Below are 27,896 nucleotides of genomic sequence, written 5' to 3'. Positions count from 1 at the left end.
CCCTCATATGTAAATACCCCTTGCCTTAGCTGATTTTGCTGTCTCTGTAGATTCGGGGGAGGTGGGGGAACAAAATAAAACGCCACAGTAAGGGGGGTTTTTCGGTTAGTTATTAAATATTTTACTATTTTCCCTGGTGAGCACCACCCGCACTGCTGGGTGTGCTCTGCAGTGGGCTGGGGCAGCAGTCCCACAGGGACTAAAATGCAGCAGAGAGCTTAAAGATAGTGATAGATATTAAGGTATTAAAGGTACCTGAATTAACGCAAACAAACAAAACACACAAAAAGAAAAAAAAAAAAAAAACACAAATACCAAAAAAAAAAACCAAACCAAAAAACCCAACACTAAACCAAACCACCAGCAGCGCTTTTTAGATAGTGAGTGCCAGTAGCTTTATGGCCTTTTATCACTGAACTGCTCCCCGCCAGGGCAGGGTCTGTAGGAGCACCTGCCTAGCGGGGCGCGCGGCTTTGTTCTCGGCAAGGTGCGCGACCCCGCGGTGCGGCCTGGTGGCGTCCGGCGGGGGTGAATGTGCCCCCGGGGCCCGCCGGAGCGCTGCGGGGCCGAGCGGCCGGGCTCCCTCACAGCCCGGGCTCCCTCACAGCCCCGGCTCCCTCACAGCCCCGGCTCCCTCACAGCCCCGGCTCCCTCACAGCCCGGGCTCCCTCACAGCCCCGGCTCCCTCACAGCCCCGGCTCCCTCACAGCCCGGGCTCCCTCACAGCCCCGGCTCCCTCACAGCCCGGGCTCCCTCACAGCCCGGGCTCCCTCACAGCCCCGGCTCCCTCACAGCCCCGGCTCCCTCACAGCCCCGGCTCCCTCACAGCCCCAGCTCCCTCACAGCCCCAGCGCGGCGCCCTCCCCATCATGGCGGACACGCCTCCCCCGCGAGCCGCGACATGGCGGGCGGGCCCCTCGGCCAGCGGCCGCCCGACCTCCCCAATATGGCGGCCGCCCCCCGGCGCCGGCGGTGGCCGCCAGGTTGAGGCGGCCGCCCGCCCGCTCCGCCTCCCGGGCGGCGGCGCTCCCGCCCCGCCCCGCCCCGCCCCGCCGTGCCCGTGTGCGCGGGGAGCCCGCGGGGAGCAGCGCTCCGCTCCGCGGGGCGCCATGGGGTGGGCGGGTCGCCGGCTGCCCGCGCTGGCAGCGCTCTTTTACGGGGCGCTGGCGGCCCTGGTGCTGCTGGGCGTGCGGGACGTGCTCTTTGTCTACGAGGAGAACCGGTGCAGCATGACCTACATGTACGAGTACCCCGAGTACCTGGTGAGTGCGGCGGGGTGTAACAGGTGGGACCTGGCGCTCCCGGGGCGTTGCCGCCCGCCCCGCCGCGGCCGGAGCCCGGAGCCGGGAGCCTGAGGCGCAGCTCCCCTGGGGAAGGAGAACAGCCCCTCAGTCGGGGTTCGCCGCCGTGCCGGAGCGGCGAGCGGTAAATGGGGCACGGGCAGCTGGGGCGTGTGCGGGGCCGGGGGCTGGCAGGACGCGCTGCTGTGCCCGCGTCGTGTGGCGCTGCCCCTCGGGCAGAGAGCAGTGGAAGAGCTGCCCACCTGTAACCCAGCGGGGCGGTCCGTGCTGCCACCGGTGTGAAACCTGCCCGCGTCCGAACCTGCCAATGCCTAGAGGTACCTGTAGCTCTGGTGAAAGGCAGAAGCTCATGCAGGCGCTGCCAAAGGAAGAGGCTGGGCCAGCTCCTCTGACAGCACTGCCAGTGCCCAGGAGGCCAAGCCTTGCGCTTCATGGCCCTTTTCGTGACTTCGTGGTGTGGGGTAACCAGTGTGTCAAAAAAACGCATAACGGAGCTTTGACTATTAGTGTCTTTTCAGGGTGGTGAACAGTGGTGCGAAGTCTTCTCGGTGAGCACTTTGGAGGTGGCATGTCCCACAATATACATGGGAGAGCTTGTAAATCCGTGTGAGGTCCCTTTTGTTTTGCTAACGGAGCCTTGTAGAAGTCTCTTTGAAAACCTGGGATCAGTTTCAGAGAGGGGACGGTATTCTGGTTTAATCGCGGGAGGACGTAAATGGATATTTGTAAGTTTGCTGCTAACACTGCAGCATGTAGTTGTTAGAAAACAGTTTCTCTTCTTGATAGTAGTTCTTACTACAGCATTTTCTCTCTTATTAAAACATAATTGGTTGACTTCTGAACATTCATTTTTCATTATCTGAGATCTAATCTATGTTGAAAAAATATTAATTCTAAATAACACTGTTCAGAAATAGATTGCAAGCTGGCTTGCATAGTAAAGAAGATCTAAAAGCAAGAATTTAGTGTCTAAATTGGTAGTGAAGCAGAAAGTTAATTTTTGGATTTACTAACCTTGATATAGCCATCTTAGCATACAACAGAGAAACTTGGTATGGCTACAGGGATTGTTTTGTCAGTGCTGTAGAACAAATTTGTTTAAGCAGTTATAAATACTTAAATACTACGCGACAAGTTTTCAGATCTCCTGGCAGCCAGAACCTACTTCAGCTTCGATCTGAAGCCAACCAACAGAAAGTTACTGGCAAAATCTGTGTGATGTTATTGGCGGGTGCCTGAGACTCTTGTCTGCCGCCACATCTTTTGTATTTACTCATTATGTCACGGCTTAATCTCCAAGCATCTTTAGGTGGGTGTTGTGCTGGTAAGGGATGCAAGGCTTAAAGGAAGGCAGGAGTTCCATGCAGGAGATGCAAGTCACAGCTGGCTGTATAGTCCTCTGGAATTTCTGTTTCCTGAGTAATCCCGATTACTGTGCAGAAAACAGCACTTCGGGCTGGGGGGCAAATTGTGAATTCGTTTGGGTTTGCTAAGGCATTATAGTTTACAAGTACCTCTTCATTGTTGGACGTGTCTATTGTCTGTCTAGTGCTGCCTTCACTAGGAAATCCCAGGGTAGGAGTTTCAGGTGGGAGGTACCTGTCCTTGCTTCCTGATTGGTATCACATTACAAACAATTAACTGCTTAAGCAATTAAACAAGAAGTTTCATTTCTTTTGTGTCTATCAGTGTGGGTTAGCTCACAGTCAGCCTAATACTTGAACATCTTTTTTTGTGTGAGTTTTAAAATTGCAGTGTTTGAATTTAACCTGCCCTGTTCAGCTGTACTTGGCGTGAGATTCACAAGTTAATAATGAGGACTTTTTCACATAAACCTAATTTCTTTGGGAACCAGGGTGAAAAATGAAGCCTGCATTGACATTGTAAAAAGTTGCTGTAGCTTGCTACAACTGATTACATAAGCAATGTCTTGGGACTTCACAATTTAAACCCACCATCACGGAACATGAATGTCTCTCTTCCTTTGGAGTTACACATTGCTATTTTGTTACAATATTTCAATACTGTGATTTACAAAAAAAAAACCAAAACAAAGCAAAAAACCAACCCCCCAGGATTCTGACAGTACAATTCTCATGGCTTCTGCGGTTTTTGCATTTGACATTGACCCCAAGAAGAACAGCATGTTATATTATGTTCCCTAAAAGTTTTTGAAAAGACAATGAACCAGGAAGTTACTGTGGATGAAGAGTTGATTTGATCTGTCAGGAAGTCATACAAGCACATCTCAATGGCACTCTTAGTTTAGTAATGGGAACTGCTGAAGTTTTCTTCACATAATTTTGAAAGCCTGTGCAAAAGGAGCAGCAGAAAGGAATAAGAATGGGAGAGAAGAGTGAGATCAGTGAAGCTGGAAAGGCAAGATGATGGAGAAAGGGAAAGACCAAAGGATGATCTGAAGACATAAGCCCTGAATGAAGCTTAAATTTTCTTGTTCTCAGCGAAAGAATTTAACTCACGCTCTCTGTTGTGTTAATGAACCAAGATAATTAAAATACTATAAATAACATACACACATAGATATCTCATAGAATATATAGATATATCTCAAACATCATAAAAATAGTTTGCAAATAACCAATATACCAAAAAAATTGGAAGGCCAAGGAGGAAAGAAAATAGTCATTAGCTGAGGAGAGATAGAGAAGAACAGGGGAAGGGAAAGAGTGTAGGGGCATGGAATTAAAGCTAAATCACCTTTATGGTAGATGTGGCTGAGAGAAAACAATGAAATATTTGAAAAAAAGATGCTTCTATTTCAAGGAAACAATTAAGAGAGACTTTACAGGGGATTTCTGATGCAAAACTGAGTTTAGTTTTGACTTTATTCTGGAAAAGTGTTTTCTTAAATTATAAATTAGGCCTTAATACATTTATTTTTGTATTATCTTGTTTGTCCCTCAGTTGTTGCAACATAATTAAACATTGGCACGAGTGTATTTGCACTTGTCAAAGTTTTAAAAATCTTTATCTTAGAAACTCAAGAGTTATAAACCAACAAACCTCCATGCAGGAGTTAAACCAAATAAGTAGTAAGCAAGAACACATTTAATTAAGACAGTGTCATATGACTCTAAGAGATTGACTTACTGGTGTAAGATTAATCCTCACCTAGACCTTGGGTTCAAAGAGATCTTGTTCTTTTCTCTTTGAGAATCATAATCCTGTGAATCGATTGTGTGCTAGGTTAGGGGGTTACTTGTTTTCTTCCTAAGAAATAGAAGAAATACGGCCTTCTTTAAGGTGACAGCTGACATGCACATTAGACCTTGAGTTGTTACAGAACCAGGTGGTTTGTCAGACCACAAAACCAGCCCTGAAAATGAAACAGAAAAACCCCAAAGTACCACGGGTTTGTTTTTTTCTGCTGAGCTGTATTGGGGTGGTTGCTGCTGTTTAAGCTCCCGCTGCAGGTGACATCTCTGTAAAACTCGGCTAGAGAACTCCCACAGCACGTGTAATTGACCCTGAGGTAACAGGTGCCCTCTGGACAGTCACCCACACCACGCTGCTCTCGAGGTTTAGCTGTTGTATCCTTGTTCTGAGATTGGAAAGGACTCCGGAACCGTTCCAGTGCATCAGGAATAGTTAGCATCGCTCATGTGCCCCAGTTGCTGGTCTCAGCTTCTCCTCTTCTGGCAGATTTGGTTGGGTTTTGACGTGCCTTTTTTTTCCTTTTCCCCCCTTGTATTGTAAGCCTGGATTTACTTTATGAATGTAAAGTAAATTTATCTTTGATAGATACATAATTTTTTGGATAAATATTTATCTTTGATAGATACATAATTGCATTCATTTGCAGTTTGTTTCAAAGCTAGTTAAAGGTAACCACTGTTTAGAGTAAGTAACTGCGTCCATTCATTATGTAGAGTAATACCTATTTAAGCAGTTTGTTTGATATTCTAGTTTTGATTACTTTTTTTTTAAAAGCCAAACCCAGTTTTTTCATTCTGTATTCTTTAGAATGTAATTTAAAACCATAAAACATAAGCCAGATCATTTAAATGGCTGGATAGCCACTGTATTTTCCTGTTTATAACACTATAAACAAGGGGTTTGTTTTCTTTTTAACTTCTGCAACAGAAAATAAAATTACCCAAGAAAACAGCCAGACGATACCCAGCATATGAGCTCTATCTCTATGGAGAAGGGAACTATGCTGAAGAAAACAAAAATCTCCTATTGACAGGAATTCCAGTTCTCTTTCTTCCTGGGAATGCTGGCAGTTACAAACAAGGTAAGTGTTTAGATGAGTTATAGCTTTGTTATAAAAAAGCTCTCAGATTTATGCATTAGGTAGTTTTCTGTTTGAAGTAGTACCAGACAGAGTCATAATGGTTGATCATATTAGTCTGTGCTTAATTTCAATCAGTCAAAATACATGTTTTTTGTTTGAAATCAGTTGAATGGTTAAGATGTAATATTTCTCTGGAGCAAGCCTTTTGAAAGCCATAAACAGTACATTTTATGCTGTCCTCTGGCAGCACTGCACCCTTGCTGTTCTTTTGATTGTAAATATCTCGTTGGTTTTGATTTGAATGATGTTTAGTGCAGTTAATGCCAAATAAAACACGACCTGAATTTGATTAGAAGAAACGGAACCATCTGTCATCTGTAATGTAAAGGAATTACATGCTATAGAAATCAGCATCATCTAAGCTTGCCCTCTAGTTTAATTATTCCCTATATCTCTGTGTAGTGGTGTTTTTTCAGTAACATCATTTTCCCACTTTACATATGGCCTCTTTTTTTCCCCTCTTACATTTCTAGGCTCCAAATGAAAAGAAGTAATAGTTTTAAAGCATTTTTATTTTTCATTCTAAATGCCAAAGCTAATGGTACATGAAGTTTTGTGTTTCAGCGTTTACTCTGGTACCTGCTATTCCTTCCAGTCTGGATTTGTCAGACTGATATTTTTGTTCCCTAAAATGTGCTTTGAGACAGTAAATAACACTCTCATGACGTTAGAAAAATAGATGTGTGTGTAGGGAAAACCAGCACAGTCTGAACCCTTACTGTGATAATTTTTCCTCATATTAGCACTAAACTTGATGATTGTATTACCAGATTTCAGAGAACCTTTACAGAGTCAGGTTTTTTGAGAGTGTGCTTGCTTAGCTTATAACAGTGTAAAATATTTTACCAACTAGTGCTTTCAGAAAAACCATACAGACTTCCAGGCACAATAGCATCCAAAGAAGATTACAAACAGAATGATTATGAGAGGTGCCATATGGACTTTTGTGATTGTGCATCAAATATTGCAAATCTGTGAATTAATGCTGTCTCTAAAAACATGGCAGTACATCACTGTGCAGGAAATAGAATGGTACTTTCAGGGCATTTTAGGAATCAAAAGGAAATGTCTGAAGAACAAAAAAACTAGGTGAGTAGAAGTACTACATGCTATAGGAGCAGTAAATATTTTAAAAATGTTCTTTTTGGAATGGATTTATGGAGACTGGCAAGAAATCATATATGCATTTTGCAAAACCTTTGTTAAAATTAATTCATATTAATCCATACTTTGTTCAGTTTTTATTGTGAGATAACACAACTTCATTCTGATGCCTAGATGAGCAGAGAAGCTGTTGCTATTGCAATTTTCATAGTTGTTTAAAATATATTCATATTTGCTGAGCAGTGAAGACAAGTGCTGCTGCTGCCTTTGCTGGCCTTGTTATTTTCATAGAACCGTTTAGGTTGGAAAGGACCTTTAACATTATGGAATGCAACCATTCCGCCAGCACTGCCACGCCCACCACTAAGCCATATCACTAAGTGCCACATCTACACAGCTTCTAAAAGCCTCCAGGGACGGCAACTCCACTACTACCCTGAGCAGCCTGTTCCAATGTCTGATCACTCTTTTGGGGAAGAAACATTTCCTAAGATCCAATGTAAATCTCCCCTGGTGCAACTTGAGGCCATTTTATCTTGTCCTTTCCCTTGAAAGAAGAAGCTCACTCACAACCTAACCTTCAGGAGGTTTTGATGTGTTACAGGCACTTTTGAAATGTTAATTCATCGTCTTTCATGGGCACTAAAATGGATTTTGTAAAATGTACAAAATTCAGACTTTGAATAAAAGATGCTCTGGTTTAGTTGTTGGGTGGGAACCTGAGACTGGGAGAACTGAGATCCTGAGTTCTCTTTAGAAATCTGTCACACTTGCCTTGTGATACTCTTGTGCAATATTCTTGTTCCTTTTACCATGACCTCCAAGGTATAAGGTTATTATAAGATACTTGACCTTTTAAATACTTTACAGTTATTTTCAAATCATTTTGGTCTTACTGCTTATTAGATATAGATAGAATTGGTGAAATGATTGACTACAAACCAGATTGATAATTCTCATCATGCTGATAATATCTGTTTGGATGCTTGAACATATAAAGTACTTCATAAATATTATTGTCCCATTTCACGAGCTTGTCTGAAATTTCACACCTTAATTTCTGTAGCAGACTTTTCTGAGAAGGAGGCTTCTGCAGTTCTCTCAGCCTGTTGTGCTCTAGGAGAATCTTGCTCCTGTGTGCTGGATTTGAGCAGACCTTTCTGGCCATCACTAGTTATTTTATATAGGCGCTTTTGGGACTTCCTCTTTTATTTTCTTCTGCTACCATGCCTTCTTATTTGCAGCTGTTATTGTTCCCATCCTGCATTGTCTCCATGGAAACTCGGGGACAATTCTGCACACAAAAGGCTGTATTAAATGGTAGCCAGGGCTAGACAGGGAAGACAGGTCAAAAGCAAGACCTAGTAAAGCAAACATTTTCTCACTCAAGGTTTTAGATGGACAAGTGTCCTTTAGGGTTTGGTTTTGCAATCCCCCATACTTATCTTAGTGGTATTTGGGAATGTTGTCTTAGAGTTGATGGCCTTCAAAGGAGTTTTAGGAAAGCCTAGCAGTAGGAATGCCCCTACAGTTGAAATCAAGAATGCCTTCTTGTCCTGGTGGCAATAAGAAGGTGCAAATGAGATGAGAAGAGCAGCCCTAAGGTGGAAGGACATAATCCTTGATCATTGTATTAAATTTTTTCTTGACATAAAATATCTCTGCTGTCAGGAGTAAGCTGAAAAGAGATGGTTTGGTTTTGAATGTCTTTTATAAATGGCTTGAGATGAAAAATGGATTTAATATATTGGTTTCCTAATCAATTATGTATTTATGTGTTTTTCTGCTAAAGATAGTGGTGAGCAGTGACTGTTGGACTGTTCTAATCGATGCGGTTTCTCTTTCTAGTACGTTCCCTTGGCTCCATTGCACTTAGAAAAGCAGAAGATGTTGACTTCAAATATCATTTTAATTTCTTCAGTGTCAACTTTAATGAGGAGTTGGTTGCATTGTATGGTGGTAGCCTGCAACGACAGACCAAGTTTGTGCATGAATGCATAAAAGTAATTCTTAAGTTGTACAGGGTGAGTAGTGACACATGCTGAGTAACGTACTTCCATTTGGGAATGGAATTCTGGGCTGCCTTTCCTGCTGCAAAACTGGAGTGATGAGTAAGGGAGGGAGACTTCATAATGTGTGTAGATATTTGAAGGTGATGATAAGGCAAGAGAGAATTGCTTTTCTTTTACAGATTTTTAGTACTTGTGACAATCCCAGAGCTTTGGTGAGGTTCTGTGTTATGTTTCTAAATAAATACTTCCATGCACAATGGGTGCCTTTTTCTAGTAGAGATGTAAGCATCTGTAGCTTACTGAAATATTAATATAGCATTGCTTTACATCCAGTTTTCTCTGTGAAAGTTCTTTGATGTCCTCTGTTCCTAAAAGTCTCAGAAGTTAAGATAAGTTTGAGTTTATTGAGCTTACACAGGCTATACAGTATTTCCTTTTGACCTGGATACTTCATATTAAGCACATTTTTGTGAGGTAGCAAGTAAATTTTTATTCAATTTGTAAGCTTGTTAAGTTGATACTAGTTAATGTTATCCTTGAAAGACCGTAAGTTAATTTGCAGGGAGAAAAAGTCCACAAGTGATAAGCACAGTTCAATGTCAAATCTGATCCTGATGTGTCTGATTGCTCTTTATTTAAGGATCAAGAATTTGCACCCAGCAGTGTTGCAATAGTTGGGCATTCCATGGGTGGTCTTGTTGCAAGAGCGTTGCTCACTCTGAAGAATTTTAAGCCTGAACTTATAAACCTGCTCATTACACAAGCCACACCTCACATTGCACCTGTAATGCCTCTAGACAAATATCTTACCGGTGAGTATTGCACTTGTCTAATTACACTGTATTTCTTTATTGATCCTCTCAAACTTTAGTGGGGAGATTCTTGCAAATCAACAGCAAAATGTGCTGCTTTGTTTACTGTAATCAATCTGTTCCTTTGTTACTCAGGTTGTTGAGAGTGCCAGGATACTCAGAGAAAGTCAAGTGTTACATAAAATGGATTATGTGGACTTGAGTTTCTGTGCGAGGCCTGAAGCTCTCAATAATTTGTAATTTAATAGGTTGCAGGGCATGTTACTAAATTTGTAAGCTTTCCAGTGAATGACACATTTTCTTTCTTTTTTTTTCCCCTCCTCTTTTAAAACTTGACCTCTGTAAGGATTTTTATCTTTATCAAATGAGGTAGTGTTAATTCTGTAGAAGGTGCTAAATTTAATGTTTTTCATACCCAAAGGTTGTGGAGGTGAGAATATAAATATAGATATAATTACATATTTTAAAAATTTACAAAAAAGAACTTATTTTCTCGTCACCTAAATAACTGTGGCATAAAAATAAAGTATAATATTCTACATGTACTATACACTTCCTGAAAAGCTAGATTTGATTAAACTATACTGATTAAGTATGTGTTTAGTGATAATTGTGCTGCTACATGTAGATACTGAGGGAATTGGTGAAGGAAAGGGAACAGACATTAATTTTCATTATCCTCTGTGACACCCAAGAGGAATGGATTATCTTTAGCTGCTGGATTTGATTTATTGTGCTTGTATTAATTCTCCATCCTACAATTGATTTCAGTGCAATGCTTCTTCCTTACTGACTGTTTCTGGACTTCAAGTAAATCTGTGTCCGTCCTTCAAATAAACCTATGGTTTGCTAGTCTAACAATATATGTGCTCAGCTGATATAAAAAGTGTATCTGTCTTTCCTAACTGCTACCTCTTTGGGTTAAAACAATAATTTTCCTCTCTTACGTGAATCAAGTGATAATCAGAGCTCAAATGTCTCTAGGGGGGCTTACATAAACTTTTAGTTAATGTTTATATAGCTTTTTTTTGTATATCAAATAGGCTTATGGGAAAACTGTGATTGATTTTAATATATTTTATAGATTTTTATACAGCTGTAAACAATCATTGGATTCTAAAGGCCCAAGATTTAAGAAATTTAACTACCCTTTCTGTGGCGGGAGGATTCAGAGATTACCAAGTTCGTTCAGGACTGGCTTTTCTACCGAGATTGAGTCAACATGACAGTGCCTTATCTGTTGTGGTAAAAAAGCAAACTGTTTTTTTGGTTTTGCATGGAATTAAGTTAGATAGTTATTTATGTAATGCATGTATCAGTGTCTATATGGGCAGCATAGTGTAAATAAATATGAAAATACTGCATGTGAAAACACTAAATAGATAGTGTATGGTTATAAAATCATAAATAGTTGATGTAGTATAAATGAGCTTCCACGGGAGGAGTATGTGTGGCACTGATGGGAATCATCTACCACTTGGTACTGTTTCTTCTCACCACCTGCTTGCACTTCTTCAGTTCCAGAACTCAGGTTTTATTTCCCCATGTTTTTGCAAGAGATGTGTTTATGGAGAAAGGTGAATGTGCAGTATAGAAGTAGAGTGTTTTATTATAAAAGAGAGCTCTGGCTTGGCACCTTCTTTTTGCATTTGTTGTTTTTCAAAGATTTAGGAATAGGATGTTGAGGATCATCAAGTCCAGTTTTCTGCTTTTTCAGGCATTTACGCTTTCAAAATTAATCAAGAGTCATCAGAAAGTATTTAGCTTCATTGTTCCATCCCCTCTCCTTCAACCTCTTCCCTACAAGGAGAAGCTGGAAAATACTCACAAGGAGGGGGAAAACTTGTAATTTCCAGCTTCCATTTACTGCACAAGCCAGTTTTTTAATGCCTTTCTTCTGACATCTGCTAGAAATGTTATATGAAATAGCTGCCATTCCCTTGGTGTTTACTTCCCTGTGTGTTGTACAGAAAGCTGTCTATAAATAGGCTCAGCTCAGATCCTGCTAGGCTAAGAGCATTAACTCTGCATTCCCTTTGTCCTAGTAACCCTTCTCTGCATCTGCTCTATTTTCATTTCTCTTGAGTGTTGGTGACCAGAATTTTGCATGAGATTTCATGAGTAGTGGTACCAGTTGTTTCTGGTTTGTGTTTGTTCCATTTTGGAGATTGTGTTGTGGTTGTTATTGTTCAGTTTGTTTTTTACTTCCCAAGTGTGATTAGTGCATTAATAGTTCATAGTTTACTTGATTCATGTTGAGCAATAGGTTGATGAGCTCCATTTGTGGGAGGTGTTTTTTGATACTGTTAGTCCCTAAAATGTAATGCGTGAAATGCACTTACAGAAATTGATAGCTTCAGACTGTCCAGTTCTTTCTTCATGGTGCTCTGATGGCTCTTTCTGTTGAGGATGCCCTTGGTTTCTCAACAACAGCTTTCACTGGCATGCTGCTATTCTCATGTGCCAGAATCAGTTATTAAAATAGTAAGATTAGTCATAGAAGCAGTCTTGAAGAAATATTGGTAAGTTTCCTCCACTCCATTATCTGTCCTTTCACCATTAGTCTCTGCTATCTAACACAGATAACTTGGTCATTTTGTTTTATAATTTCCGTCTTACAAGTGCTTCAGTGCTTGCAAGATTTGTGACTGAAGTTGTTCTGTTGTACCCTAAGCTCTGAAACTCTTAAAATAAAGGCTGTTCTTTTTAATAATTGTGCAAATATGTTTAAATAAGGAGGGGAAAGGTTTCCATATAATTTCAGAATGCTGAGTACTAACAAAAGCTTAACCTTTTCCTTCACCCGAACAGAGCTCAGCTGTGCCTAGAGCTTGGGCCTCAACTGACCATCTCTCCATAGTGTGGTAAGATAATGGAACAGAGGTTAATTGACTGACTGTGCATAGCTCTCTTTTCTACTGTTATCACTTTATACCATAATTTAACTTTAGTTTAATATTATGGTGAAGTCTGTTCTGACCAGTTTTATCACCCTGGATCTAATTTTACCTATTCTGTCTTCTAGGTGCAAAGAACTGATCCTGGCTACCATTAGAGCTTTTTTTGATCTCATAGATGAAAACACAAGGCAGGTCTGTATATGTGATCTCCTGTGTGTTTACCCATCACACTTTCTTCTTCCATCCCAGAATGCTTAATCAGGACAAATATCTCCCTATTTTACAGGAAACTTCTTTTTGATTCTTCTAAGTCATACTGAGAAAACTTTCCATTTTGTACCAGTCACTTGAAAAATCCCATGGCTTTGTGTTGTTTGACCAAAGTGTCAGAACTAACAAGGTGTTAGCTCAGTTTTCATTATTGACTGCTTGATGCTTTAGAGCTGAGCTATGGGCCGAACATTTCTTCCATAAAGCAGCAGGTTCAGTTGACCTTGCACCAGGATGAACAAATTTTGTTAGCTCTGTAGCTGTGAATGTGACCTCTCGATGTGTACGTAAGAGCAGAGCCCAAGGCGTAGAAGAGGAAGGATTTCAGGTGTTCCCTCTGAGGCTCTTCGGGACAGGCTTCTCTAGTTTTTCATGCATATTTATTTTAATGTATGATTTAGAGAGACAAAAAGAGGAGTACAGTTGTTCTGTAGCACTGACTGTGCTAAGGGGTAAAACTTTCTAGAAATCAGTTGTAATGGCCACAGTTTTGGAAAGTGGAATAAACAAAAATTAGTCCTGGAAGATTTATTTGGAAAAACTAAAACCAAACTGATCGAACAAACCAAAAATCCCAACCCCAAACAAAAGTGAATCCCAGCGTAGCTATACAGCTACTTGGATGCTTGAAATAGTCAAAGAGGTGTAGCAAGCTGGATATGTGAACTCTTATTAGTAAACCTAAAAAAATTTTTCCTAAGGTCTGGCCTAAGTGTCATTTCAGGAAGAATGCATGAGTGTCTATAAAGAAATTTTAATGGAATGGTTTCCTCGTGTTATGAAAGGTTTGGCTATGCCTTATAATATGTGTAGATTCTCTGTATTTCAGTGATGGACTATGGATGGCACTTCAGAGTTTTGAATTTAGAACAGAAAGGGTACAATGTCTGCTAACAATCTCTCCTGCCTTCCACCCACAAAACTGTATTGCTAGCTGTGATCATATGATGATATTAAATCATATGCATTGGTAAAATTTGAAAATGTGCTCGTTTTAGATAACTGAGGATCCAAAGAAGAGAATGTCTGTACTGAATCACCACTTTGTGAGACACCCTGCAAAGATGTTTGAGGAAAATCCTGAAGCTTTTACAGGACTCACAGGTGTGTAGCAGTTTTCTTTTGAATAGCATTCAGTGATACTCCTTTGTTAATACCGTCTCACTAACAAAGTTTCAGAATACACCTTGTCCTCCTTCAGACAAACTAAAACAATATACAGGTTATAGACCTAAACAATCTGCTTTTGTTTGGTTTTGGTATTAAAGATGTTAACAGGGGTAGGTGCAAAAATCTGTCACTTTTCTATAGCTTGGGTTCTGAGGAGTGTATTTACACTAGGTTGTCCAGTAGAAAATCTCAGAAACTGGGAATAGCTGGGTGTCAAGAGGGCAGTCTAATCTACAATGGTTGCAAGAGGGATAGGCTGGGTGTTGCAGAGCATTGTGTTAGTTTTGTGCTACTCATGGAAATCCTGAATATTCAGACGTGCTTCATCAATCACTTCCTTTTTCCCATGACATGGCAGGGTAAAATGAACAATTCACTAAGGGTTTCCTTGTAAAGTTCCTTCCTAAGGATCCAGAGTTAAAAGTGAGAGATTTTGACTGTGTGGGGTCTTAAGGACTAAACACAAGTTTTGTAGGGGCACAGCTTTATTTTGCTGAAGTGGGCTGAACCATTTGATGAAAACCATTTTATTTCAGGAATTTTCTCAGTGTAAGACATAGCAGAAGTACTAATGTAGCTTGTACTTCGGTGTCCAGTTTTGGCACCCTCTTACAAGAAGACATTTATGCACTGGCACCTCCTGAAATGAGCGTGGAGCAAAAGACCACCAAAACAGGCAGTTCCTGGGGCTTAGGAAATGAGGAAAGAGGCTGAGTGAACTGAGGATTTTCGTGCTAAAGTGAATGCTGAGGGGGGGGGATCATGTTGCTGTCTTCAACTACCTAATGAAGAATTGGAGAGAAGATGAAGCTAGATTTTTCTCAGAGGTTCACAGTGACAGCACAATAGGCAGTTGAAATCCTGTTGTAACAGAAGACATTCAAATTAGCTATTAGGAAAAACTGTTTCACCAGGAAGGTGGTCAAACACTGGAACAAGTGACCAGAGAGGTTGTGAAACTGGTATTTTGGGGGGAGTTGTCCTTTTTTGGGTCAGTTTTTAGCAATAAGGAAGAATTGGTTGAAATTTGGTTTCATGTTTGCTTATTCCTATTTGTGGTGATTTCCTGACAGCTGAATTTCTGTGAACTTGCTACTCTGTTACATGGAAGAAAGATACAACCTCCTTGCATGACAATTGGCATTGTTTGTACTCTGATCTCTTCATTACTGTTTTATTCTTTTTCCCTAGCCATATCTTTAAACTGCTCCTATCTTTTTCTGTATGTTATTCACTTTGCTGATGTGCCTCTGCACAAGTTTCTGTATCAGCTTTCTTAAAAGGCTGACAGGAACAAAGATTGGGGCTGTTTCTAATGTTGTCTTATCATTAATCAGTCACCCTGTAATTATATAATTTGGTTTATTTGTTTTGATGCCTTTAGGTTTTTGTTTCAAGATCCATGGGGTTTTTATTTTGCCATTATATTTAGTAACAGGATCCTGGGGCTTTATTGTTTCCTGTGTGACTGATGATAACTGTTGCATGTAATTGTAAGCAGTAGCAATCCTCAGTGTTGATTAAAACACATAAAGTTTACATCCATGTATAGATAGGAGATATGACCTCGGTGATAAGTAAAATACAGGATTTTGGATATAAGGATAATCGGTCCTGCAGTGCAGCATACTAAAATATTTATTTTTAGGAGCTTTCATGTGGATTACAGTCAAAGTCTCAAAATGGACTTATTCAGTTTACAATGTAAGTGATTTTCCCCCCCATTGTGTTTTTATGTTTGTTTTTATTTTTATTTGGGTTGTTCTGTTGGGGGGGTTTTGTGGCTTTTTTTTACTAATGACCCTTTTTTTTTTTTTTTTTTTTTTAAGGATTCTGATGGAAAATATTTCACATTTCCTCTTGCAAGCCACAGAAAATCATACAGTCATGTTTACTGTGAAAATAGTATGTTGGTGAGAAAATACTTCTTTAATGTCTGGAGTTTATTTATAAAGATGTGGTTTTTTAATTTCCATTTGCTGCAGTTTTAAGACAGTTACTGAACAGCTGTTGAAATTGCTGCCATCCATTTACAGTCACAGCCTAATGCATGTCAGAGCTACTATCTGTTTTAGCATGTCACACTTAGTGTTCAAGATCTGAAACCTTCAGTGCTACCTGAACCCTAAATGTTTTCTTTTTGACTCTTATGGTTAGCTCTACATTACTTTGTCCTTTCATTTAGTGCAGTTCTGTATTGATGGTTCTGAAGGAAAAAGCTGGTTTTAGTGCTGCTGTGTTTTTTGCCATAATTCTGACTTGGGAAAGCTGTTTATAGGTTTGCTTTCCCATAATAAAATTTAAGTGAGCCTGAAAGGCTACAGAGATCTTCCACTGAGCAGGGAAAGTGAGTGGAAGACAGATGAGGAAACAGCACTATCTCAGTTGTCTCCTACTGAGAGGAGACATCATAATGTGCATTTCTTGTATTTTTAGTTCAAGACATATACATTCAGCCAAATTTTTTTTCAGTTTTTTATAAGAGAATGGGTTTAATCTCTTGGCAAGATGAAGATGGATAAATAAACTTTTCAGAATCATGTGTTTTACATTAGTGGCAAGAAAATTGAGATGGTTTCCTGTTCCATCCTGCCTGTCCCTGTTGCCATCTAGTTCCAACAGCCCTGCCATGGGCTGGGACACCCTCTATTAGACCAGATGGCATTCATACCACCATTGTGAAAAGCAATTGTCTGTGCTTGGTGCTTTTCTAATTGTCCTTCTCAGTGGCAACTTCAGTGTTTACGTGTATGTTGTGATCTTAGCTGTGCTTTGATAGGATAACTTTTGCCTTTGTTATAATGTCTGAAAGACAGGCCTAGTACAGCTTGAGAAGAGGAGGGAGGTACCAAACAATGTCTGAGAGTTGCATCATGGTGCCGTCACTTCAGAACACTTAAATTCTCAAGGGACGGAGCAGTAGAACATTAAATATCTGAAGTATTCCTCTACTACTTCAAAGACTACCTTGAGATGTTTCTTTTAGTTAGGAGAGATTAAACATGATATGTAAGATGGATATTTTTTAAAGAGAAATTATGAAAGCTTTTTTGCTTAACCTTGTATTTATTCATAACTGGAAAGGGTGGCAAACTGAAGTTCTTTAAAATGGTTTCTAGAAACCCCCACCTTTCACTCTAAAGCTTCACCTGTCTGTCCTTGCAATTGTAATTGCAAGATTATAAAATCAGTCTTTTAATTATTGTCAGTTTTAACCCCTGCATTGCTTGAAGTAAAGAATCAGTATTTTTAATGTATTTATAAATGCAATCACACATAGGTAATGTACTGTTTTATGGTAATGACTTTACAGGACACAAATAGCTGGATTTATGGCTGCATGAACACTAATTCATCGATGTGGTGAGTATAAACAGTTCCTGTTCTTTATTCATATAGGTTTTGTGAGACTGTGTTTGAATTTAAAGCCTATAAATTCCCTGCTGTAGGAAGGGATTGGGAAGTAAAATTGTTATTGTAAATAATTCATGCTTTCTGTATCACCAGGAAAACAGGAAAGAATGACTGTTCTTAAAATAGGTGGTATTCTTCTTCATGAAGCTGTATTTTTGACCTTCATAGCAGTGAGGAGTCATTCTTGTTGCTCCTTGCTGACACTCTGGGCTGGATTCCTGAGCTAGGTGGTTTGTAGCACCTGGGTGGTGCTGGAGGCCAGTTGGATGGTCACACCCAAAGAGTTGGGCTCAACAGTTCCATGACCCAGTGGAGCTCAGTGAGGAGTGCCATGCCTACAAAAGAGCTGGAGAGGGACCTTTCCCAAGGGCATGTGGTGACAGGACAAGGGTTAGTGGCTTTAATCTGACAGGGCAGGTTTAGATTGGATATTAGGAAGAAGTTGTTCACTGTGAGGGTGGGGAGGCATTGGAGCAGCTCCCCCCAGAGAGGTTGTGGATGCCCCATCCCTGGGGATGTTCCAGGCCAGGTTGGATGGGGTTCTCTGTAACCTGCTCTAGAGGGTGTCCCAGCCCATGGCAGGGCTGTTGGAACTAGATGGTTTTTAACGTCCTTTTCAACCCAAACAACTCTATGCTTCTGTTTCTTTAGACTCCTATGACAAAAGACACCAAGTGTCACTCAGAGCCTTCAAAAGAGTGGATTAAAGCATGTCTTACTTTTTTTCTTTTTTTGAAATTGCTACTGTCATATGAAAAATACTTAAAAGTGTGGGTGGTTTAGTGGTTTTGTTTTGACAGTCATTACAAAATGGATTTAAAACATTGTCTTAGCTTACATTTGTAAAATAAACTCAAATTCAATCTACCGTTCAAATTAGGGAGAGCTTCCAGGCAAAATTGAACTAGCAGAGTATTTATCTGTTCTGGGATCACTGAGGTGTGCAGCCAGAGACTTGCCTCCAGCAGATAGCCAGATGTCATAATTACTTTTTCCTGATCCAAGAAGTTGGTTGTTATTCCTTTGAATAACCTTTGATCAGCATCAAGTGCAGGTTAGCCTAGTTCAGGACTGCTACTTAAACCTGATCCAATAACAGTGGGTTTGCTGTGGACTGTGTCCTGAGGTCATGAGCACTATTTAGAGAAACAGCAGTATTCTGGTATTCAAAAAGTCAAAACTTGAAGTGACTGAATGGACGTGTTCAGTATCTTAACTCAATATAAGTACACACCATTTTAGAACTGCTGCAAACTCTCTAACAGCTAACAGACTTTTTCATTTATATGGTATATTTTAGATATTTCCATAGGAAAATTTGTACTTTTGATGTTTAAAAGTTGCTAATAAAACTGCATGATAATTCAATGCCAATGCTGTTTTAGTTCATGAAGAGTTTCATTTTGTGTCTGAAGTTCCCTGGCTAATAAGTGCTGCAGGTTTTCTGTATGACAGATTTGGAGCTTTGCTTGGCTTGGTTTTGCACAAACAAGATTTGCACTCTCTGTAATTACTGTAGCTTGATAAATTACTGTGGCAGCAGTACACCCAAATTTCTTCTCAATTTAAAATTAATCCAGAGAGCGAGAGAGAAGCTGGTGTGTTAATCCATTGCCATAATGCTGGGCTGGCATAATGAATATGCTCATCCTTTAATGTGCACAAATTTTTACAGCCTGGAAGCTGCTGATTTATCCTGGAGAGCTGAGTTACTTCCAACCACCAAGGTAAGTGTGTGCTTAACTTGTAGGAGGAAGAGGTGCTTCCAGGGGTAGTTGCAGGTCATAGGGGAAGGAGCTGTTCCCTTTGGAGCATTAGAACAGTTGTATTCCAGAGGTAGACAAACTGGGAACTGGCAAGGGGCGAGCTAAAGGGGTATGTTCAGTAATGGCTTTTCTTCTTCTTTCTTTCTTTTTCTTTTTTCCTTTCCTTTTTAAGGTTGTGATGCTGAAACTTCAAGACTATCCTTCTTTGTCCCACATTGTGATTCAGGTACCACCTGCAGTTGGCAAGAAGGTAAAAAAATATGACATTCAGAAATTGCTTGCTTAGTGTGTTCATAACTTTCAGGTGCTATGATAGGAGGAAAAGGAAGTATATTAAATATGTGCTAAGTTGCTTTGAGAAACCATAGACCCACACTGTGGAGTGGTTTGAAGGTAGCTTTTGTTATCTTCTGTAAGCTCAGAAACACTTTGGTAAAATACCAACACAAGGCATGAATAGCACTTGAAACATGTACAAAACCATAGTTTTCAAATCAGTTCTTAGAGTTCTTCTTGGAGATTCTAACAGTAGTCTTCCTTGTTTTTCTTAATACTCTGGTTGTGTTCCTGAGTGGTTATACCTTTGAACAGTCATGTCTCTTACCCAGGTTAGCAGAGAATAGAGATAACTGAACCCACCACACCTGGCTTCTGGGGAGCATAGGTCAGATACCTCTGCAAACTCTTAGACCACAAATAACATAGTAGACTGAGTTGTGCAGAGTTTAATAGTTTGAATCTCACTAATGAGATGGATATCTTTGCATCAAGGGCTCTCAGGATCTCAGTAAGAGGAACATTTGCAGACTTAAGATGCAGGCCTTTCCAGTTAGTCCTGGAAATGGCAGAATACTGAATTGGAATTTCTGATCTAATCAGATCTGGCATTGCTTTCTGTGACACAAATACAGTCTCTGAGTCTGTGGTATAATAATCCATGATCCAAGAAATTATTCACAGCACAAGTGAATGTAATGTTCTCTGAGTGTATCTTCAGATACTTGTGACAGAGGCATCTTGCAGTGAAATTAGTGATGCACAGCATTCAGGGTAAACAAAGATAGAGGAGAGATCACTTGGGAAATGTAATTTGGCAAGTACAAAGCCTTTCCAAGTCTGTGCTTGGTTTAGATCTGTTTTTAATAACCTGAATTGCAGTATACTTTGGGCTGTGAATTCTTCGAAGAGGATTCCAGAACAGTACAGCTCCCTGTAACACATCTCATGTCATTTGGTAAGTACAGCACATTGCTTTTGAAAAAAATGGAAAACTAATGTAACTAACCTCTGGAAAATAAATTTGCCTAAAAATGTCAGGTCAGGAGGTTTTTGGGGGTTGTTTTTCACTAAAGCTAACACTGCTTTTGTTAGTAACAGACAAAGAAAAAAGAAACATGGGGGTTTACACTAACAGGTATGAACGCATGCAATTCTCCTGGAAAAAAAAAAATCTGAAAATGTAGTCAGTTCTCGGATAATTTTATCTAGTAATTGAAAATATTACATCCTTTACAGGGCTTTCTTCAAGCAAAATTCTATTAAATTCAACTGGATTACTTTACAATGTACAGCTCCAGCACTTCAACCAAGTAAGAATGCTACTTACGTTTTTAAGGTAATGTAACCATTGTTTGGAGAAAAGTGAGTGACTTCTTTTTTTGTGTTGTAGATATATCAAGCTTTCAAAATTTATATAGAGAGCCACTGCCAGTCACTCAAAGGTAAATAGAAGTCTTCTAAAGTATAAATGTATAAAACGAATTCTTGAAAATTTTTAGAAACAAACGTCTTCTCATGCAGTGGAGTTTAGGCCATACTGTTATAATCTGTTCAAATGTGTCTGCTAATATCTCTCACTTCCCACTTCAAGGATAGCTCAATGAAAATGAGGAATTGGTCCTTTAATGTTTGTTTTTCTTACTTCCCAGCAAAGAGAAGTTGAACTTCCAGCAGGATTCTGCCTTACGTTGAAAGTGTTTCTCAAGTAAAGCACATTTGGCTAGGATTTTTATTGGCTGATAATGGGACTCAAATTTGAATGTTGAGCTACATAAGCTTAAACAGGATGGGTTGCTAAAAGACCCTGTTTCAAAAAAAGACAGTGATGGATTTTATTAGATTAAGGTTTCAGTTTCATATTGAGAAGCAGAACTCTTCTCATAACCCTTCTTCCTTTAAACACTGCTGTCTCACTGTCTTGCCCTGTAACAGCCTGAGTTTAAGAATGTCATTTTTGTTTACTGGTAACTGCCCTGATCTGCATTGCGATGTCGATTGCAATGTAACTGCAATGGAAGTGATTCTGTGTAGTGATCTGTATGCCACCGTTGTTTTACTGGCCCTTTAGTTTTTAGAGACAGTTCTTCTCAAATATCTTGTTCTTAATTAAGCTTATATTTTTTAATGCTGTTCCATTTCAGAAAGAAAACCTAGTATTTACAGACTTCATATCCCCTGGTCACATGAAGACTCAATAATTGTAGCAAAGTAAGGACTTTAGCAAATAATAATTTCTTGATATGTTGTTTTAAAGAATATTTGTATCCTGTTGTGATAATATTTCTGATGTGAGACTGTTTCTCTAGTCTTAAGTGTTTGCCTTCTATGGCTTTTCCTCATTTACCTTTCTGCCCTTGTTGACAAAGTTGTTTTGACTTTTCCTAGAACAAGAATACCTACTAATTGTTTGCTTAATGGTTCTCACTAATTTTCTCGAAAAAGAAGTCAGATGTGCTGGTCTGAAAATTGTCAGGATAATCACTGACCCCCTCATGGGTGGAGAACAGTGTTTGCTCTGGATGTTGGCTTCTTCCTGGAAGCCAAGGTTGGGATCACACAGAAGCCCTATGTTCACTTCAGCAGCATAGTCCCAACAAAATCAAATGATACAGCTTGAAATATATGTGTCACTAATGAAGCTGAACAACCTGACTGTATTTTAGATGGTTGAAAAACTGTATTTCTAGTTTATTTTAGAAGTCTTAAGGATACCTCACCATTTCCAACCCTCTGTGTTTTCCAGCAGCAGCATACGTGCAGGAAACTGAACTGTATTCTTGAGGATCTGTCCTTCCCTTTCTTGGCACTCGGCATATTTGCATGCTCTGTGAGGCAGTGTGTTCACTGAACTTGTCTGCTTTCCTCGGTACCACATCCCTCGATGGTTCAGAGGAGAGGGAATTGAGGATGTTATGTAGTTCTTTGTGACAGGATAAACAAGTTCCTTACACCATTTTGCTCACAGCTTGTGGTGACACTTGGTGTAGTAGATCTGCTTTGTGTGTACTTGTGGAAGACTGAGGCATGTTTGGTTTTTCTGCTTGATTGTAAGGACAGCAATGACCATGAACGTTGCTGTTTCAGAGTTCCATCTCTTGCTGAGATTTCTGCCAAACTGCACATTGCTCAGCCTCACAATGACAGCACCCTCCCAGAGTTAAACATCTACTCTTCCCCAGACTGTCAGTATGAAGTGAGTAACGCAGTTTAATTTATAGCTGGTTTGCATTGCTGGATAATTTTTGCATGATTCAGTCTTTTCAGCCATAGCTAATTAATCTCAATCAATACTAAGCAAATCTAAAGGCAGGCTGTTTGGCCTTTTTGACATGTAGTGTGTGTTACAAGTATTTTGCAGCAGCTGGATTAGTACTGAAAGTTGGATTCTAAAGTTTTAAAGCATTTGCTTTTAAAATGTCAGTAGTAAGGTGTTGTACGTTTTAGTTGAGGGATTGCTGTATTCTAATACTTAAGTTTGCTTCTTAAAAATTAAAGTATTTTGTACTTATGCTTACGATTGTATAAAACAATATATTTTTTTCCCCAAGGTAATTCTGAAGACATCACTTCTACAGGTTCTTGGGCAAGTAAGAAAACCTAATAGTAAATTGGGGTTTTTTATGTCATTAGCATCTATAGACATTTTTACTTCCTCCCTTCCTTACTGTGGCACTTCAGATTCCTTTTTGCTGCCAAAAGGAGCACTGTTCAATGATCATTTTGCAACCTTGTCCCTTAGCAAGGCATCCCTCCTGGATGAATGTCAGGCCCCAGTCCTTAGAGGAGTGGAAAAGCTCTCTAGCTCTAAAGAGCTGCTGTAAATGTGGAGCATAAGGCTTTGTGGTGAGCTCAATATCTGTGAAGGGACGACACTGTAGGTCACTTTAACTTTCTTGCCTGATGAGTCAGTAGTGTTAAAACTTTAAAATACATTTGGCATCAATTAAATTGGGGGAAAAAGTCTAAGTAGGTCCATATGCTCCTCTTCAACAAATCTACTTTGGTTATCAATGAAGAATACATTTTGACATGGGGGTCAGTAAAAATAGACTGGCCATCTGCAGTTCTCTGGTTCTAAAAAGTAATTAATTTGCAAGCACCTAAGTGTAGTGCTGGAATATTACTGGCAAGGTTCTCTACTTGAATGCATGCATTTAGAGCAAAGATTTTTCAGTTTGTTGTTTTTTTACAAGAATTTATAGGCTATTGGTATATTAATCATGACTTGGGAGTGTAGAAGCCAATTAATACATGTATGTAATTGCTTCCAAAAATTCTTTGCCTAAAAGCATATATAACTATATGCAGATTTGGCTTGGAAAGTGGCCTTTAAATTGTTTTAAACTTATTTTACTGAAATGTGATACTTCATTTTTTTCATACTTGTCTTGACTGGGAAAAAACCCCATTTGTTTCTAATTTGATAATTTATCCAAACCTGTTTCATTAGCTGCTTATGAGAGATTCTAGTATTTTTCATCTATAACATTAATTGCTATTGGAAGTTATCAAATATTTATGCATTAAAATGAGAAACTGGATCTTTTAAGAAAGATTTTCTAATCTCATTATCATACTTCATGATAATATTTGTGTAAATGTTTTTTTAATACATTTTAATAGATAGAAATGAAGTTATCCCTTTATCCTTATCTTTCAGATAGTAAGGTTCCATGCTGGTGCTTTTCCAGTCTATATTGTTTCTAATATTCTTCTTACTTATGGAGGACAACTGAGCACATTGAGATCAACAGGTAGCTTTCTAAAAATCATTTTTTCTCTGTCAGAAGTGTTTTTAGAGAAATTGCCTATCAAATTTACTGATGAAAGACTAGCTAGATGTGAAATTTTTAAGCTCAATATCATTCAGCTTATGAAAACACTTGGATCTGTGCTCTTCATTTTCATTTTCTCTTGGCTGGTAGTTCTTCAAGATTGTGTTGTAGCAAAATATTTCCTTATTATTTTGAATTGCAGTCCCTTCTCTGTGAAATATTGGTGTTGCACAGTAGGTCTACTTAAAAATACATACAAAAATTTAAAGTAAGTTGTTAATGTGCAAAAAACACTATTTCTTGCAGGAAGATGAGATTTACATAATAGGTTTGAGCCATGTCTTCAGACAAAATGCATTTTTATTAAAATTCAGGGGGTGTTTGTAACAAACTCCGTAATGTCTCTAGAAGCTCTTGCAACTTACGACCTTAATGTGGGTGACCCAGTGGAGGAAGGCCTTGGTGGTGCAGTATGCAGCCTTGCAGCACTCCTACATGACACAGTTATCTTGTTTTCAAGTCAACTTACCATTGTCTGAATTTATTTTTTGTTGTGGATGGTCTTTGTTAAAGTTCATGACATGATAGTAACTACAGATGCTCTCTGTTTTTGATTCTAGGCCAGTGTTCAGACTTCTCCCTTGAACTAGTTAGGACAGCAAAGCCCTACAAAGTAGAACCTCTTATAAGCATTGTTGTGTTTCTGCAGGGGTGAGTTTGCTTCATTTGTTTGTTTAAAACAGTTTCCAAAACAGAAGTTTGAGTAAAACTGTTGCTGGGGAGGAATATTATTTTATCTGTAGTCACTGTGAACACCTGACTGTTATTTTGCTTGAAAGACTGTAATAGAAGGAGTAGTTGATAGATATCTAACTGTAAGAGCAATTGGAAGTGATAAATAATACTGCTTTCATGTTTTTGGCAGGTTTAACTGGTTTAGAGAGATATGGGAATCACTGTCACTACCAGAGGTGGATGCTGCTGTTCTGAGTAGTCAGGATGCATGGTTCCCCCTTGTGTCCCTGATTCTATTTCTTTTTGGGACAGGCATTGCCTACTGGAGTGGAGTATTTTTCTCTACATCTCTGAGACTCTTCTCTTCATTATGGTTAACTCTGATTAGGTAAAACAACACAATGCTATATAATTATGCTCTTCTTAGATGACTTTGACCCTGACAATTGTTTTTCTTTTTTGTTTGTTTGCTTCTGTGTGAATGCTTGGGCAAGACTGAATTCTGAGCAGATTGAATTTATACACGGTTTTAGACATCTGGGTTTGAAAGCAAGCAGGAATTGATGTCTGGGAAGAAGTACAACAGGAGTTTTGTTTCTTTTTTTTTTTTTAGACCTACTGTACTTCAAAAAGATAAGTTGATTACACCCAGAAGACTCTGTGGGATGATATCTCTTGCTTTGGTTAGCTGGACCACTTGTGGTGCATTTGCTATACTCATTATTTATCTTCAATACTTGTTCAAGGTACTGAAAGGCTAAACACTTTGTAACTGAATTGAAAATTTCGGGTGCTTTGAATTAACCCCAGGTTAAAAGCAAAAATCCAAATTGCCTTTTTTATACATAAAAGAAATGTTATTATTCTCATACTTGAAATAGGTATTTTTTAAATTTATCAGTGTCATAGTCTTGTAATTTTTACAATTTTTCTTCTTCTTTTTTTAATGCTTCTTCAAAGAAATGTGTGGTCCCATATGCCCACTACAACAATGCAGATAATTGAAATTTTTAACTTATAGCTAGGCAGTATTATAAAAGCATATGCCCACTACAACAATGCAGATAATTGAAATTTTTAACTTATAGCTAGGCAGTATTATAAAAGCAAAGACTGATAACTCCCTTGAAGAGAAACTTTAGCAAAGAGAGGACTTGAAATTTGCAGTAGAAAAGACTTTACACAAGTCTTTATGGAGCAAGAGGAAGGAAGGTGAATATATTGAAGAATTAGGGTAGTCTTCTTGTATGTCCAATCTGATCCCTTGGGTAGTGCCAACAAAGGTCCATATTTAGTCCCTGCCATTCAGTTTCCACGGCTTTTCTTACATCAGTGCCTAACTTCTGATTCACCCCATGGCTATGGCTGTCCTTGGCTCCTGGAGAAAACTACAGCTCCATTGGGGCCCTAGAATCATCTAGCTATAAAAAAGAAAAAAATTAAGGAGTCCTCAGTTTCTTTTTCTATGCTACAGCTTTTGTGTGAAGAAACATTACTAAACAAGCCGCTGTTTTGTCTTACAGGTTGCAAAACTGCACGTGGCTGTAAGAGCAGAGCAAAACATGCACAAGAAGGTAAGTCTGTTTCCTGCTTCTGTTCCAAACTGTGACCAAAAATTGTCTGGCAGACTTCTGCCTTGGTCCTGTTAGGTTGTGCTGAGGTGACTGGGCAGCTGTAGTTCACTTGCTGCATGTGTGATGTGAAAGCCAGGCCATGAGCAGCCTGATCTGTCAGACACAGCCGCTGCATTCACTGTTCCAAGTCACTGCAGTGTGAACTTGTTATTTGAGAAAACTCTGTCTCTGAATGCACGCAGAACAACAGGGTTTTGTCTAAATTTTGGTATTTGATTGTGCATGGCTTATCTAAAAAAAAAAAATTTCTAGGTAATAATCTATACTGCAGGTAAATATGGGTTTTTCTAGAGAGGCAGTGTGTGGAATTCAAGGGTTTTTAGTCCAGCGATGACAAATAGGATGTATTAGACACATACGGACTGAGACTGCCGTAAATAGGGAGCCGTTTAAAACAGTGAAGAAACATTTGGTTTCATGCAGTGTGAACTTTCTTTTCTGGGTTACTTTAAGGTATAGGATCAAAGATGTAAGCAGATATGGATAAAAGCATATGAAAACTACCTGTAATTTTTTGCAAACATAGAACAAAGCAGTCCAACAGGAAAAGTTATTGAAAGTTTTCTTTGGCTTTCTTTGGGTTGATTTTTTTGTGTGTTTAGTTTAAAATCCTCTCCTTTCATCTCTATATAATTTTTTTTGTTTCATTCGGGTTTTTTTTTCTGTCATTGGAACTTAGTATCTGCCAACTCATTCGTTTTATCTTTGTTATTTATTCCTACAGGTAATATTTTACTCCTATATCTTTTCCGTGAATGATCATCTGTGATTTTTCACCCCCATGCTTTATTACTCCTTTTATTTTGCTCTTCCCCCTTCCAGGGACTCCATTTCTTTTCATTGTATTGATGTCAGGGCATCTACACTCTCCATTCTTTTCTTCCATAGACATATAAACTATTAGTGTATGAGAAATTTCTGATTAAATTTAGATACTTTAAAACTGAACTATGGAACTTCACTTTTGATGGCTTTTTGAGGCATAAATTGCAAATTTTCTTCCTAAATCACAGTTGCTGTGATATTGTTAGGATATTTTTCCCCTCCTCTTTCCCCAGCATGGGTTCTTAGAAGCCTGTGCACATTTTTGTGACTTCTGTCTTTCATTTTTAGGATTCAGGCCACTCAAAAGAAACTTCACAGAACTCCAGTACACACACAGTCAAAGCCCAGAGTTCAATGGACAGCATTCCAGATGCAACACAGTCTCCTTCCAACAGTACAACAATTGCTGAAGCTGTTAACAGTCTTAAGATGCACATTACAATCCTCAATTTATTCACGTGGATTGTGCTGCTCAGCTTGTCATCTTTAATTTATTGGTTAAAAAATCTCAGGTAAATTCTTAAATTGACACTAAGATAGAAGAAAGTTACAGGAACCTTTGAAGATAATAAAAATTGTAA

General features: G+C 39.2%; 1 protein-coding gene across 3 annotated transcripts in view; it reads left to right on the top strand.

The window, feature by feature from the left end:
* Positions 1–1,056: 1,056 nt before the first annotated feature.
* PGAP1 (post-GPI attachment to proteins inositol deacylase 1) overlaps positions 1,057–27,896 on the top strand; it is a 35,901-nt gene continuing 9,061 nt past the window's right edge. The window contains exons 1-25 of one of the 3 annotated variants that reach the window (XM_048308757.1): positions 1,057–1,262; positions 5,406–5,559; positions 8,572–8,747; positions 9,376–9,547; positions 10,632–10,792; positions 12,359–12,411; positions 12,573–12,639; positions 13,716–13,821; positions 15,536–15,591; positions 15,717–15,800; positions 17,201–17,250; positions 18,977–19,028; positions 19,240–19,317; positions 20,226–20,301; positions 20,583–20,656; positions 20,737–20,788; positions 21,488–21,554; positions 22,431–22,539; positions 22,895–22,933; positions 24,007–24,100; positions 24,742–24,832; positions 25,047–25,244; positions 25,470–25,602; positions 26,380–26,430; positions 27,604–27,827. In XM_048308757.1, the coding sequence (XP_048164714.1) occupies positions 1,110–1,262; positions 5,406–5,559; positions 8,572–8,747; positions 9,376–9,547; positions 10,632–10,792; positions 12,359–12,411; positions 12,573–12,639; positions 13,716–13,821; positions 15,536–15,591; positions 15,717–15,800; positions 17,201–17,250; positions 18,977–19,028; positions 19,240–19,317; positions 20,226–20,301; positions 20,583–20,656; positions 20,737–20,788; positions 21,488–21,554; positions 22,431–22,539; positions 22,895–22,933; positions 24,007–24,100; positions 24,742–24,832; positions 25,047–25,244; positions 25,470–25,602; positions 26,380–26,430; positions 27,604–27,827 (2,570 nt within the window). In that variant the 5' untranslated portion in view covers positions 1,057–1,109. Of the gene's footprint in view, positions 1,263–1,808; positions 2,027–5,405; positions 5,560–8,571; positions 8,748–9,375; positions 9,548–10,631; positions 10,793–12,358; positions 12,412–12,572; positions 12,640–13,715; positions 13,822–15,535; positions 15,592–15,716; positions 15,801–17,200; positions 17,251–18,976; positions 19,029–19,239; positions 19,318–20,225; positions 20,302–20,582; positions 20,657–20,736; positions 20,789–21,487; positions 21,555–22,430; positions 22,540–22,894; positions 22,934–24,006; positions 24,101–24,741; positions 24,833–25,046; positions 25,245–25,469; positions 25,603–26,379; positions 26,431–27,603; positions 27,828–27,896 lie in introns of those variants that run through there. The other 2 variants (XM_048308758.1, XM_048308759.1) reach the window with 2 other exon arrangements.

This window comes from Corvus hawaiiensis, chromosome 7 (assembly GCF_020740725.1).
Source record: "Corvus hawaiiensis isolate bCorHaw1 chromosome 7, bCorHaw1.pri.cur, whole genome shotgun sequence".
In the NCBI taxonomy this organism is placed as follows: Eukaryota; Metazoa; Chordata; class Aves; order Passeriformes; family Corvidae; genus Corvus; species Corvus hawaiiensis.
This window is presented reverse-complemented; position numbering and strand designations above follow the sequence as displayed.